The sequence below is a fragment of the Choristoneura fumiferana genome, chromosome Z, assembly GCF_025370935.1.
Source record: "Choristoneura fumiferana chromosome Z, NRCan_CFum_1, whole genome shotgun sequence".
In the NCBI taxonomy this organism is placed as follows: Eukaryota; Metazoa; Arthropoda; class Insecta; order Lepidoptera; family Tortricidae; genus Choristoneura; species Choristoneura fumiferana.
This window is the reverse complement of record NC_133472.1, coordinates 13,354,636-13,369,000: the sequence shown is the minus strand read 5'-3', so window position 1 is coordinate 13,369,000 and position 14,365 is coordinate 13,354,636. Positions and strand designations below refer to the sequence as shown.

At 37.0% G+C, this 14,365-nt stretch overlaps 2 protein-coding genes across 2 annotated transcripts in view; one reads left to right on the top strand and one right to left on the bottom strand.

Annotated features, from left to right (window-relative positions):
- The window catches only part of LOC141440914 (uncharacterized), a 72,084-nt gene extending 67,131 nt beyond the window's left edge, over positions 1-4,953 (top strand). The window contains exons 38-39 of the mRNA XM_074105511.1: positions 35-195; positions 1,397-4,953. Coding sequence (XP_073961612.1) covers positions 35-195; positions 1,397-1,667 — 432 coding nt within the window. The 3' untranslated portion in view covers positions 1,668-4,953. The remainder of the gene's footprint in view (positions 1-34; positions 196-1,396) is intronic.
- Positions 4,954-9,766: 4,813 nt separating this feature from the next.
- The window catches only part of LOC141428023 (ATP-binding cassette sub-family C member 4-like), a 34,755-nt gene continuing 30,156 nt past the window's right edge, over positions 9,767-14,365 (bottom strand). The window contains exons 20-25 of the mRNA XM_074087704.1: positions 12,969-13,142; positions 12,399-12,526; positions 12,127-12,249; positions 10,942-11,064; positions 10,359-10,519; positions 9,767-10,273 (exon numbers count right to left, since the gene is read on the bottom strand). Coding sequence (XP_073943805.1) covers positions 9,994-10,273; positions 10,359-10,519; positions 10,942-11,064; positions 12,127-12,249; positions 12,399-12,526; positions 12,969-13,142 — 989 coding nt within the window. The 3' untranslated portion in view covers positions 9,767-9,993. The remainder of the gene's footprint in view (positions 10,274-10,358; positions 10,520-10,941; positions 11,065-12,126; positions 12,250-12,398; positions 12,527-12,968; positions 13,143-14,365) is intronic.

Here is a 14,365-nt window from a genome sequence, read left to right as displayed (position 1 = left end):
TCCAGTGCATTGAATAAGCTGACGATGTTCCCAGGTGGAGCTGAAGGATGTGGTGCCGTCACTCAACTTCAAGGTGTCTGAGGGAGGCAGCAACTTCTCGGTGGGGCAGAGGCAGCTGGTGTGCCTGGCTCGAGCCGTGCTGCGCTCCAACAAAGTGCTCGTCATGGACGAGGCCACCGCCAACGTGGACCCCCAGTAAGTCGTCAAAATAAAGTCTACAGAGATGCACATTTTTAAAAGAGCCAAGCGATAAAAATACTCTGGAAAATAGCATATAACTAGCCTGTTACTCGCGACTCCGTCCGCGTAGAATTCGGGTTTTCACTATCCCGCCGGAACTATGAAATTTTCCGGGATAGAAGCTATCCTTTGTCCTTCCCCGGGATTCAAACTATCTGCATACCGAATTTCACCCAAAGTAGTTCAGCGGTTTAGACGTGATGAAGTAACAAACAAACAGACTTACAAACTTTCGCATTTATTATATTAGTGCTATATATCTGTTCACTCACGAAGGAGCGCCACTCTACATTTTTCTGTAAATACTAATGTCTCCTTAGTGGCTGTCGCTTAGTTGCCTGTAAGCACTAAATTTATTAGTACCTACTATTTATTGCACATCGATAATTTTCTGAGGAGTGATCTGCCTTCGAGAGTGAACATATTATGGATGTTTTCTAATTTGACAGCTTACTAGGTAGTAAGCACCTAATCTGTTCTCAAGCTGTAAAGTCAGATCAGATCAAAAATTTAAACCACATCTATAATATAAAAGTGAACCGCCAGAAAGGGAAAAAAGACGAGACAGAGCAGGATGGCGCTCTACAACACCATTTTGACACGTTTCTCCCAAACAACGCATTATTTCTCTGGAATTTTAAAGCAATTCGATTCTTTGACCTTAGAAATCTCGAAAAACTTGAGAAAATATGATATGGAGTGTGTACATTTTGTATATTAAGGAAAATAAAATCACAAGTTCTAATTTCAAGCCAAAAACGAGCGATCTATTATCTATGCCAGTGTTGCCATTCAGGGAAAAATAAATCTATTCATTATCCTGCATTGCAGTCTGTAAAGCTCTTTACCCATTCATTGCCGCGCATGAAATTTGGTATGTATGTAGATAACTGGATGTCTGGAATAACACATAGGCTACTATTATTCCAATATTCCCACGGGATAGTTGTTCTTAACACAACACCTCAATGAAGATTACGATATAAATTTTGGGATTTCCGTCGGGAATTTTGTAAAATCCTGGAATTTCAATTTCTACCAGATCGAATAGTTTACGCGTGCGAAGCCGCGGGTAAACTAGTTTTATAGTATATGTAGTGTGGTTTCTCACACAATCTTTTTCGCCAATCCTCGTTACATTTTATTTCTATTGTAGAACTGATGCGCTGATTCAGAAGACAATCCGGCAGGAGTTTGCCGCTTGCACAGTGATCACCATCGCGCATCGATTGAACACGATTATGGATTCAGACCGCGTGCTTGTGATGGACAAGGGCCGCGTCGCCGAGTACGACTATCCTTACGTCCTGCTCTGCAACCCGAACAGCCTTCTTAACTTCATGGTGAAAGAAACTGGCGAGAATATGGGGAAATCGCTATTCGATATGGCTAAGGCCAAATATGATAGCGATCACCCACCCCCTTAATTTTTGACTGCTTAACCACTTTAACGCCTGTCATGCATAGAACGCCGCCGTCATCTAAGTAGCCCGTTAGACGTAACAGCAAATCCATGTATTCTTGTAAAATTTGTGGCTTTGCGAGCTTTTCGCTCGTGTGGTATGTAAATATGTATGTAAATACTTTATTGTACATAAAACACAAAAATAATACAACAAAACAAAAGAGTACAAATTCGGACGTATCCCTAAAAGGGACCTTTTTTAGGTACCTAAGTTTGTGAACTTTGTCGAACTCACGAGCGAAGAAGTTCTCCGAACTATAAAAACAAACGTACTCGTACTACCTATTGCAAGTTCAGTTGCTTTATCACTTGCGGACACAACGCTGTATAAGATTAAATGCGAATAAATAAAAATGTGGTGCGCTACTCTAGAGTGTAGGTCCTGAAGCGTCAAGTTTACGTTCTTCTATTTGTTCTCTTCTTCGGTTGGCGTTCATAAGGCTAAACGTTAGGACCGATAGCATGGCAATTTGTTTTTTGCTTGTGGCTAAATACTTTTTCTTTAAGTTTTGTATAAAAATACGTATTAGCGACAAAGCAAGACACTGTTGCTTGTTTTATCTGTTACGACTAATAACCCCCTTGTTCAATGCTTGTTGACTTTAGCGAGTTAACGGTATTTTATCTTTATCTTCCACTTTTACATTTGCCTTTTCACGATACTTATAGACAAAAGACGATTTAGCTATAATAGCTCTGTAACTTTTTTATGAATAAAGGGGTAAACTTCATAATCATAAAGTTATCTGCTTACCTAAATTGAGCTCAGGTAAAATAAAACTTTATTGCTTGTATTTATGTTAAATAAATTTGTTAACTTAACAATCGCCAGCATATGGAGTAGGTAACTGACTGAGTCGTGAACCTTATATATGTCGGCGGCCTATCGTAAAATCCGCCAAATCATGAATTTCCTAGGCATATCATGAAACGCCGCCATATCAGTGCTGGCACTTCGCCGGCCGTTGCCGCGGCACGCTCGCTTCGCTCATCGACCAAAATTTTGCTTCGCAGTTACGTACGGTACGGACGGACTCGCGCGCATTTATTAATATGTACCTTAATATGTCACAAAGATATGAACAGTATTGTTCGGTGTACGGATATTTAAATTAATCTAATATAATATAATAAAAACGTAACTATTGAAGTTATTTATCAGAATGCGAATTTTTTAGTATCTTAAATTCAACACTAAAGATTTTTGCACATCCCAGAAGAGGCGCAAATACTTCTCCGTAGCTAATTTGTAGGTAACAAATATACGTAGTGATAAAACCGTTTAAAACAGAATAAGTTTTATGGTTTATTAAGATGCATTTTTCTTAAACACTACTTACTCCAGCTTTAAATCTCTCCTAATCCATTCCCATGTAATTTTGCACGAATATATGTATATGTAAGCTATGCCGACAAAATGGTACAATAATAGTAGATTGTGTCTTAAGGGCGGTAAATAAGGAATTATGAACGAGAGTTTATTAGAAGCCCGAAGTCGAAGACTGAGGGCTTTAATGAGTCGATGTTCGTAATTATAGTACCGCCCGTGCGACATACAATGTTTTTCATCATATTTGCGAGTAAAATTGTACATTTGTAAAAGAAAAACTAATATATTTCAAAAATTGCCGTAACCGCTGACTGCGCTCTTGGCAGCATGTGTCCGACCAGCACGCCAGCACGAGCAGCACCAAACTCATTTACCGACCTAGGGCTTCATGACAAGAAAATTAGTACGGGCAATGACTCATTTACCGACCACGGGTTTAATGGCAAGCACATTAAGGTCGAGGGTTTTATTTGCGGGTTTGCAACCAAGGTAGCCTGCATGTTACGACATTGTTTACGAGCAAGTGTGATGAAAAAAAATTAAAAAAAGTTTTTTTGGAGTACCTCCCATAGACGTAAAGTGGGGGTGTTTTTTTTTCTCATCCAATCTTGTAGTGTGGGATATCGTTGGATAGGTCTTTTAAAACCATTAAGGGTTTGCTAACACGAATTTTCGATTCAGTGATTTGTTTGCAAAATATTCAACTCTAAAGTGCAGAAAAATATTATGTATTTTTTTCGTAATGGCTACGGAACCCTATTTCGGGCGTGTCCGACACGCTCTTGGCCGGTGTTATACTATGGTGTTGTGCCCATTTACTTAGTCTCGTTTGCACTTGCGAGAAAAATTTCGTGTTACGTTACATTACGGGCCGTGGGGTTGCAGCGTCAATGGTAATGGTCGAACTCCGCAATGTACCTAATGCAACTTGTTTTATTTTTCTTACACGTCAAAGCATTGTTTCAGTTATGTATGATTAAGTATTATGCAAGCCTGGGTTACTTTTGCTAGGTAGGTATGCTTATGTATTATTTAAGTAATAATTGATATTACCTACAACCAAAGTCATCCATTGGGATAGTAATTTTTAAGCTAATGTTTACATAATATAGGTACTGACTGCGTAGTGTTTGTACTTATACGTTATGCCTATCCAATTTATTAAAAGTATAAACAAACCGATTTCATCAAAGTTCTTGTAAAAACACTCACTGGATCGAATCAATAACGCATTTATCTATAATTCATGTCTTTTAACTATGTATAACCACCTTTTTCACTAAAATTCACTTGATTTCAATTTAAATTTTTGATTTGAAAAATGTTCGTCAAAATCTGACGTTATTTTCTTGATTGAAACGTGTATAATCTGTAGTAGCATAGAGATAGTGGAAAATTAGACATTTTCAAAATCGACACATGCGCGAATGAATAAACGATTTTTATTTACTTTCCTTAAAATTAAAAAAAATAGTTACTGCTTTTATAATTGAATAAACAGTGTTTGGAATGAAATCAAGTGTTGTAAATAATAAAATAGACAAAAATACTTTGATCTATTCAATAAATAAATTAATCGATTTACTGAACAGATATTTTGCAATAGGTTCTAGGTTTTCACATCATTGAATGTCTGTGTTCGGATAAATGGAGTCTTTGTTTACACTTTTCATAAATTGGATCGACATACAATATACTGTAGATATATTACTATTTTTTTACTGAATAAAGTGGAATACAATAAATGTAATTTTTGTGTACGATTGGTCATGTTATTTATGTTTTTATTCGACTACGGCCAAGCCAAAGGAAGAGTAATGATTTTAGCAGTCTATGTATGTTTGTATTTACGTACCTATGTTCCACCGTAACATCAAGACTACTCTTCCGATTTTAATAAATAAGGTGTCATTAGTTAGACGAGTTTTATTAGTACTTTACTGCCGTCAACGCATACTACTTATGTTTTAGTGATTTTTACCCTTTAACGATATTACAATGTTGTAGGCGATTTAACGCACATAACTCTTCAAGAGATAACAGCATTCCCTAAGGCTTAGTTACACATGAAGATTATCGAAATAAATATAAATAACTAATTGTTGCCAGCAATTTTCTCCGCAAAAAATCACCTAAGGGCGCGCCCGTGGGAACAGTACAATTTTCCGGGATAATATAATAATAATTATTATAATTATTATTGTGGCCAATAAGCCTAATATCGTGCTGACAGATTGATCAAAACGCCAGGCAGTGCTCGTCAACATCACCATCCCACATGACGAGAACGTTGTGGAGGCCAAGAAGGACAAACTATTGTGGGATGTTGACTCGACAATCATTGTAGCCCGATAGTTGTTTCGGCGAACGGCCTAATAGCGAAGAGCCTCGACCAACATCTCAAGAGGCTCTCGCTAGATGACTGGATCAAGGGCCAGATACAGAAGGCGGTACTTCTGGACACGGCACGCATCGTCCGGAGGTTCCTCATGGTCTAAGTGCCGCTGAAGATCGTCCTTCACCCATCTGATAACCAGATGAGACAATTTTTTTTATTAAATATTACTTATTTACAAACATGCCTATCAAAGCTTGCCTATCGAAAAGTGTTCATGGCTATTTTTAGAGTGAAGGTATTTAAAAAAAAGACTAAAATTAATTTAAATAAAAATAGCCATGAACACTTTTCGATAGGCAAGCTATGATAGGCATGTTTGTAAATAAGTAATATTTAATAAAAAATGTCTCATCTGGTTATCAGATGGGTGAAGGTAGTTCTTCCACGTCTCCTCTACTACTCTTATCACTGTGCGGCCTTGACCGCCGGTAGCTTGGGCCCTGCCCCGCCACGCACCGGCTGCAAACTAGGTTAGGTTTTCACAATATTTTTTATTTTGTTTGTACTTTTTTATAATTATAATTATTGTAAAAACCTAACCTAAGAATCCATAAATAATTTCAAATAAATAAAGAGAATAGTAATAATAATATAGCTTTATTTATTTAATATTGTAAATCATCATAGTAAATTTCATTATTTTCGTTTACCTTTACTTGCCTAAATTTCACTTTCCAATACCAACGTTTGCCATAAAATATATAGAACCGTGCTGTTTTCAGGATTTTTTTTAAATGTCATCATATAGAATGCAGTAGGTTAAGTTAGGTTAATTTAATATCAACTTTGAAGAAATGACTATTTCAGAAATAAATTACTTTATGGCAAATGAAAATTCTAGAAAACGATACATTCGGACAAACGATAAAAAACCCATTATTTTAATTTTTTTTTTAAGTTTTCAATTCAGTAAAATTTATTTATAAACAAACATATAAAATATATACAAAATTAACAGAAATAAATAAAAAAGAACTATAACTAACTTACTTTTTTTGTATTTTTAACCCCCGATGCAAAAAGAGGGGTGTTATTATTATATTATATTACAATTTGAATAAAAAATATCAAAGAATCCCATTGTTGTCGGTCTTTCGTTATTCGTGTCCAATTTTGTCCCGTTCCTGCTACCAATCCGCCCTGCCATCTACAACTAGGTCTGCCGACACTTCTTGTTCCGTCTGGACCCCTCCATTTGAGAAGTCTTGATGTCCATCTGTCATCAGTGTATCTAGCAGCATGACCCGTCCATTTCCACTTCCACTATCCTATTATGTCCTTCCCAGGGTCTCAAAACATCTCAATGCCATAATCACGATCGTTATTATAAATAGAGAGCGGATTTGAAGTAGCGATTACAAGTTTAATATGGATAAGACTAGAACAAGTCAAATATTTACTTTTATCAAAAAGGTGCGTAGTAAATAGGATCTATTATGTTAGATATGTATAAAACAAGGAGAATTAGAATGAAATATTTTTCTTTAAATATAGTTTATTGCAAGAATAACATTTATTGTATTTAATTATATATTTTATAGAAGATTGCATTGCAGTAAGTATTTCAGTAGGTTAGTAATAAGATAAAATAAGATAACCAATAAACAATATGATATATTATAAATAAATCTACCTATCTTTCCAACCAATTGCACTAGTCATATCCATATTAAACTTGTAATCGCTACTTCAAATCCGCTCTCTAGTTATATTATAAATTAACTATGGTAAGTAACAATTCCAAATCCCTCTAGATAGGCACTAAAGTAGCGAGAGCGTCTGTTAAAATTTTGACAATATATCCCACATAACTGCTGTGTGAAAAAAAACAGGTGAATTTACTGGGTTTAGCTAGCTCCCTTTAAAATTTACCCACTTGCTACTGTAGCGCCGTCTATTTAATGCCTATTTTGTCGGATATTTTTGCATACACAGAGATTTTGGTTTTTTCTGTTCCGCGCAGAGATTGCTCTACACGCCACACTTAGTGGTTATATGCTCTTTGCCAACCACTACCAACTGTCAAGCCATAAACTCAAAAAAATACTGATTGTTTGTGACATGTTCTGGCCGCTTTACCTTCACAATCTGTAGTTGGTATTTGACTTGACTTTATGTCAAACATCAGTACAGTGTAACAAGGATGTAAAATATTGTTAATTGTTTAATATAATCGTTTTAGTAAAGCCAAGATCGATAGACCAAAAATGTAGGGAAATAAAGAGTACTTCAAAACGAAACATGATTTTAACGGAACAAAACAAAAAGAATAAGTAACATTTGATACTGCTCTTACATTATGCCATGCTCCCCAGACGATCCATATTGTTGCCTTTGGTATCAAGATTTCTTAGATCCGGCCATCTTGGGTAGTATCGCGATCCTCGTCTTTGTTATATTATACCTCAGTTACTCCCTCTACAGGTGTCGATTGTGTGGTTGTTGAACTTGCAACCTGTACAGAGTGCTGTTTGATTCCCCAGCAAGTGCAAAATAAGAAAATGTGACAGCGGCAACAAGTAAACGACATAGACATGATTATCAAAATACTTCCTATACCAAGGGAATCTACATATTTTTTGCAAAGTATCTACCAAACCAGCTCTGATTCAAAAGTAAACAATGGATTTAAAGGAAATCGACAGTATTGACCTTGAACATTTGTCTGAGGAATAAATGTAAATATAGTAGCCGAATCTTAATATTTGTCTACACGTAAAAATCGCAAAATAAAAGAGTACAAGTAATAAAATCATTTTGTTTTCACTTTTTTATTACATCTATTTAAGTTGGTGACGATAAACGAAGACTCCTATTGCTGCCCTTAAAAAAAATCATAATTTCAATTGTAATTAAAGCATTTTTGTTGACTGTGTTTTAATTGTGCCTACAGTCACCAGCACCAATATCTCACACAGCAAAGCGTGCATAAATATCTGATATGACTCTATTTCTAGGGCCGATATGACGTGTCAGATATTTTGGCACGCTCTGTTGTGGCAGATATTAATGCAGGTGACTGTACCAAAATTCAAGTCAGTGCCATTCACTATTAAGTAATTTCATCCTACAGAAACGATACTCGACGTGCGACCAGAAATTTCATTACCAGACTGATCTTTGTCACTATAAATATTTACAAATGTATACAACACATTTTAGCTCCATCGGATACCAGTAAAAATTTAATTTTTTTTTGGAAAATTTCCAATGTATATATACATAAAATTAAATACTGTTCCATTACCGCAGAAGCGATCTCGCATATACACGTTCAACAGAAAGGCTGGACCAGTGGCCCATTTCACGAAGCACACGTTTACTATTTGCCTAAATAATTTGTTATGCAATTAGGCCCGGTCTTCAGGCGCCAGAATATTTGCGTAAGCGAAAGAGATATATAGACAAAGATGCCAATAAGGGTTTTCCGACAAGCGAAATATCGCTAGATATAGATATAGTGTGGTCCATTTAACGTTTATCTTGCTTGCGATTGGCTCATTTAGGTAGTTATTTATTTTCAATCAAATCACCTTAGCCAATCACAAAAATGATTTGCAAATGTCAAATAGACCTCAATATACTAACGCCATCTAACGATATTTCGCGTGTCAGGAAACCCTCATTACGTGCAGTCACCAGCACCAATATCTGACACATCAAGCGTGCATAAATATCAGGTACGACTGTTTTTCTAGGGCCGGAAAGGCGTGTCAGATATTTTTGCACGCTTCGCTGTGGCAGATATTATTGCTGGTGACTGTACTTAACGCGGAAACGCAACGCCACGAGAATTAACTTTCGGCTGTAGAGATTATAAGGGAATATAATCGCTACTATAGAATGTAGGTTGAAATCTATACACTCCATATAATGTGACCATCATCCATACGATTTCAAAATGCAAGAAATAAATCTAGAGCATATAAAACATGTGCATCCTGTCTATGATATACGATGACATGGCGATGATTGACAAGTACCTTGAGTTTTGCAATGTTTTTGGCAAGAATATAAATTTTTGTTCGAATCATGGAAAAAAATCGATTCAAAAACGTAAAATTACCTACAATTTAAAAGAGAAAGCATTGAAGATGGGCTTGTGAACATGTTATTCTGGAGTGACAATGGGTGGGTGCTGTCACGGCTGCACAAATGACACGTGGGAAGTATACATTGTCGATCACAAGGTTCAAGGAGTACTATTGTTTTTGGTGTTCGTGGCGCTGGTTTTAGCCTACAGATTGTATCGCTGTCGTCACCCAAGGGAAGGGCTATTGTGTCTTATGATGGGAGAAGATTATTAATAATCATTGTAAGTGTAAAAACGAAATTATGGAAATATTTTTTAGTATTTATTATTATTAACTCACATACTTATATTACTATTTACATTAGTTTTAACTAGCGGCAAAGTTCGACTTACAAACGAAACAAGATAACTCTAGTGCGCATCATGAACAGCTCACAGCCTTCAATACATTAACGGTCTCCGTCTTTCGGGTACACCGGGATCCATCGAATCCTCCCAAGTACTAATGCTAATTATTTGTGCGTTGCTCATTTGGCGTTTTCTTTAAGGTTGCTCTGGAAGTATGCGTCCTTTGCTATCCGGAATAGCTGAGTACTGTTTCTGTCGCCGGTCTCGCGCACCATGGAGCTGAGCCGGCTTTTGGGGTCCGAGAGCAGGTGATAGGGGTGGTCGAACTCCGCCACCTCGCCGCTATCCATCACCAGCACGCGGTCAGAATCCATGATGGTGTTCAGTCGGTGAGCGATCGTCAGCACCGTGCACGACGCGAACTTAGTCCGAATCGTTTGCTGAATGAAATTGTCAGTCCTGAAAATAATTACCAAGTTAACAAGTGGCTCAAAGATGCGCGGATGATGGATTTTAGCCGTTTTAATTATAACTTATAACTTACTGAGGATCAACGTTAGCAGTTGCTTCATCCATTATTAAAATTTGATTCGATCGAAGGACCGCGCGGGCTAAACACATCAGTTGTCTCTGCCCCACCGAAAAATTGGCACCGCCTTCCGTTACCTTGAAGTCAAGCGAAGGAACAGCTGTCTTCATATCCACCTGTCAACGATATATTTATTATAGTTAGTTGTTATAATACCATAATAATTTAAAGTACAGTCAAGTTCAAAAATGGCTTTATCCCTTAGAACTTTGTCACATAAACAATAATATCGATGAGTGAGAAAGTACCTACTACAAAAGTTCAACTAGTTTTGATTTCATCTGTACCCTGTTAAATTAAACAAGTGATTATTATTTTATTGTACTTAACTAACGGCAGAAAAAAACCGAAAGTAAATTTCCAATGAATTAATATTAAATATTATGCTGTCTCATATAATCGGTATTTTTATTTAATTAAAAAGTATAAGAAACATTCAAAGGTGTGACGAAAGAGGATAAAACTCTGTTAAAATACCCAACATATAATGTTAACAGCTGAAACAACAACTATATTAGGTATTTACTCAGAACCGTACTTGTTCAAGTGCCCTCCACAGGTCATCGTCACTGTAAGTACTGAATGGGTCTAGATTGTATCGTATTGTTGCTGAGAACAGCACTGGCTCTTGAGGTATAATTGAAATTTTCGTTCGAAGATCCTGAAAATGAAAATAAACAGTCATTAAATAATTAACAAGGCAAAGGGGCTGTTTCACCGGCGCCCATTGATTAATTTTATTTGACGAATAAATGTGATGCCGTCTCCATCTATTTGAACAAAAGAAACAGAGACAGAATTAAATTTATCCGTCAGATAAATTTAATCAAAGGATGGTGAAACAGGGGAAAGCCTGACGAACTATACTTACCTATGTATCACCAAGTCTACGGACTCCATTAAACCTGGCCCAGTGCAAAATTCAAAATTAGAACTTCGTGTCTTGCCGTTCCGCTTACGTTAATATTATTTAATACCAGAGTGACAAGGACGGTATGATACGAAATTCCATTTTCAAATTTTGTAATAGCCCCCTGCACGCACGGTGCACTTAACTACACGAGGGTACAGTCACCAGCACCAATATCTGACACAACAAGCGTGCATAAATATCTGAAACGACTCTATTGCTAGGGCCGGAAGGACGTATCAGATATTTTTGCACGCTCCGCTGTACCAGATATTAATGCTGGTGACTGTACATACCCTAATGAGGGTTCAATTCAATTCAAATTTAGGAGAAAGTGGCTCCATACATTTTTTGATGATTCTGCCAGTTGACTGAGACACGGCGGGTAGGTGGACTAATGAGGGTTATCGCATATGAATTCGCCGCTAGAGGCGCTAGTGTAGCGAGGTCTCCGAAATGTCAAATGTCACTGTTTTTGGGGGAGCTACGCGGGTTTATTTATAATTAAAATAATTTAGTGAATATTTTGCAATACCTGACATTAATTATGGCAAATATGCGTTATGAATGTCTGTGTTTTGAGACAGTTTTGTCTTTCGGAAACCTTTGTCCTCCCTTTTTTCCGAACAAAACGGGACTACGCAACACTATGGCATGCTCGATATTTTTATGGTACGGTTTAAGGTATTAAATATTATTTAAATATAAATTTTGTTTTACCCCCGTAATAATAAACTAACCACTATACTTCAGGCAGGACCTTTGTCTATAGTGGCGCCAACTGGTGAGCGCGAAAACGGTAGCCCTCATTACCTGTCGAGATATAAGTGATGTGTCCAAGCCGTCAATGGTAACAGATCCGTCCAGATAAGCAAATCTGAATAAGGCTGATATCAGCGATGATTTGCCAGCTCCGGTCCGTCCCACTACACCGACCTGTTAATAAAAACACGAAATAGTTACGATATAATTATCATGCTAGATGTAATTTTCATAATGTGCTAATTTGGGTTCGGGGTAAGTCGCAATATTCCATTACGGAAATGTGCTGACTATGATAATAACTATTATTTTATTAGTATTACCTTCCAGCCAGGCTCGATAACAATGTTCAAGTTTTTCAGAATTGGCGCCGCGTCGGGTGCATATCGCATGCTGACGTTAGTAAACACGACCCTGCCTTGTGATGGCCACAGTATTGGAGTGGTCACTTCTGAAAATACAGACAATCGAATGAATGAGATTGCTTTAAATTGAAGCTTGTGTCCAAGCACGTGCATGCCAAGTTATTTTTTTTTTCTAGGATCAAGTATTTCTATTACACTGATTGACTTTAAGGAGTTTCAATAAAGTACCAACTTCGTGTTGGTGGTCTTCATTTACGATTATGTGAAAACCACCTGTGCAAAATTGAGTGTTTCTAAACTAAGTGGTTGAAATTTTGGAAATTAACGTGCGTAAATCCCGATCCAATATACCTATAAAGTAACCTAAGTATATGTTATTCCCGTGATCCAGCTATTTGTATATCAACTTTCATTCAAATCTAAGGCTTAAAACACATGGCACACTTTCGCATTTCTAATAGTAGTTAACAGGATTAGAAGGATTAACTCGATGATATTTGGTTATCTACGAAGAATAAGTGGACTAACTTCCGTCGAAGAGGTTGGCCTCTGTCTCGATGCGGCTATACTCGATGACGCGCTCAACACTGGTGAGCTGCGCGAGGAACTCGACCAGCATGCGAGCGCCGTGCTGCAGCATCACCGTCAGAGTATTGCTCTGGGTAACTGCCAGCCCCACGCTGCCGATCGCGATCGCGTCGCCTGCGAACGTAGGTTGTAGACACAGTTCTGGGGGCACGGCAGTGCCCCCGCCAAGTCGAGCAAAACAAAAACAAAGGCACGGCCGTACCATACTTTTCTCGAACCCATCCAGGCTATTTTCAACATCCTGTAATTTTATTATGGGTAAAGCTAGAACCCTGAATTTTCAGGTACCTATAGGGCTTAATGGGACTTAGATATATTATCAATAACATTCAATTTGAACATATAGATTTAGAGCTATTACATGGTAAAGTTCCTCAGTTTTGTCACTGACATACCTAGTACTCACTGACTCACGATCATCATAATTCTAAGGTACTTCTAGCAGACCCACAGGCTCCAAATTTTAAATATAATTAGTTTTTAGCCTATATAGTCACAGAAAAATCGAAAATGTTGCAATTTCAGTCACGTTTCAAAATTATATAAACTGCATAAGAAAGTTTGTAATCCCATATAAATAAATACTTGCGATTACAAAGTTACACAGCAATGACTTTATTGAACTTATGTATTATCTTATATTATAGGTGGTCTTCACCAACTTGTTTCTTTTAAAACCGTGGAAAATACATTTTGTAGTTCTCAAATAAAGAGCAAGCCATTTTTTTTTAATACACGTACTGAATTGGCCATCGCACTTAACGCTTATAAGGCACTCATTCCTACTCACTCATAATGTGTATCGCTCTAACTGCATGGCTGACGCTATTTTCAATTAGGATTACTTTAAAAAGTTGTTGTTGACGATTATTCTTATATCATTATGCGATGGCCAAGTCAGTATGTGTATTAAAAAAAATTGGCTTACTCTTTATTTGAGAACTATAAAATGTATTTTCCACGGTTTTAAAAGAAATAAGTTGGTGAAAATCGAGTTCTATGGGCATCCCCCGGTACTGACAAAAATAACCGACTTGGTATAAAATTGCATCTCAAATCTTTTTAGCAATATAAGAACTGCGTTGCCCGACTTGCAACTTTTTACATGTCATGTTTTTGGTGGGATATAGATTACACTAGATAACGCAAACACCTCAATCTGTATGAAAACCAACCGAGTCACTTTTTTATATCTACTGTGACGTCTCAAGAGCGAATTAGCGATGTGAATTCTGGTACCATCAGCCAAATAAGTGGTCTATTAATTTTCCAACAAGATCCTATCAAATGAATATGTCGCTAAAGTTGAACTTTCAAGTTGACAGACACGTGCATTG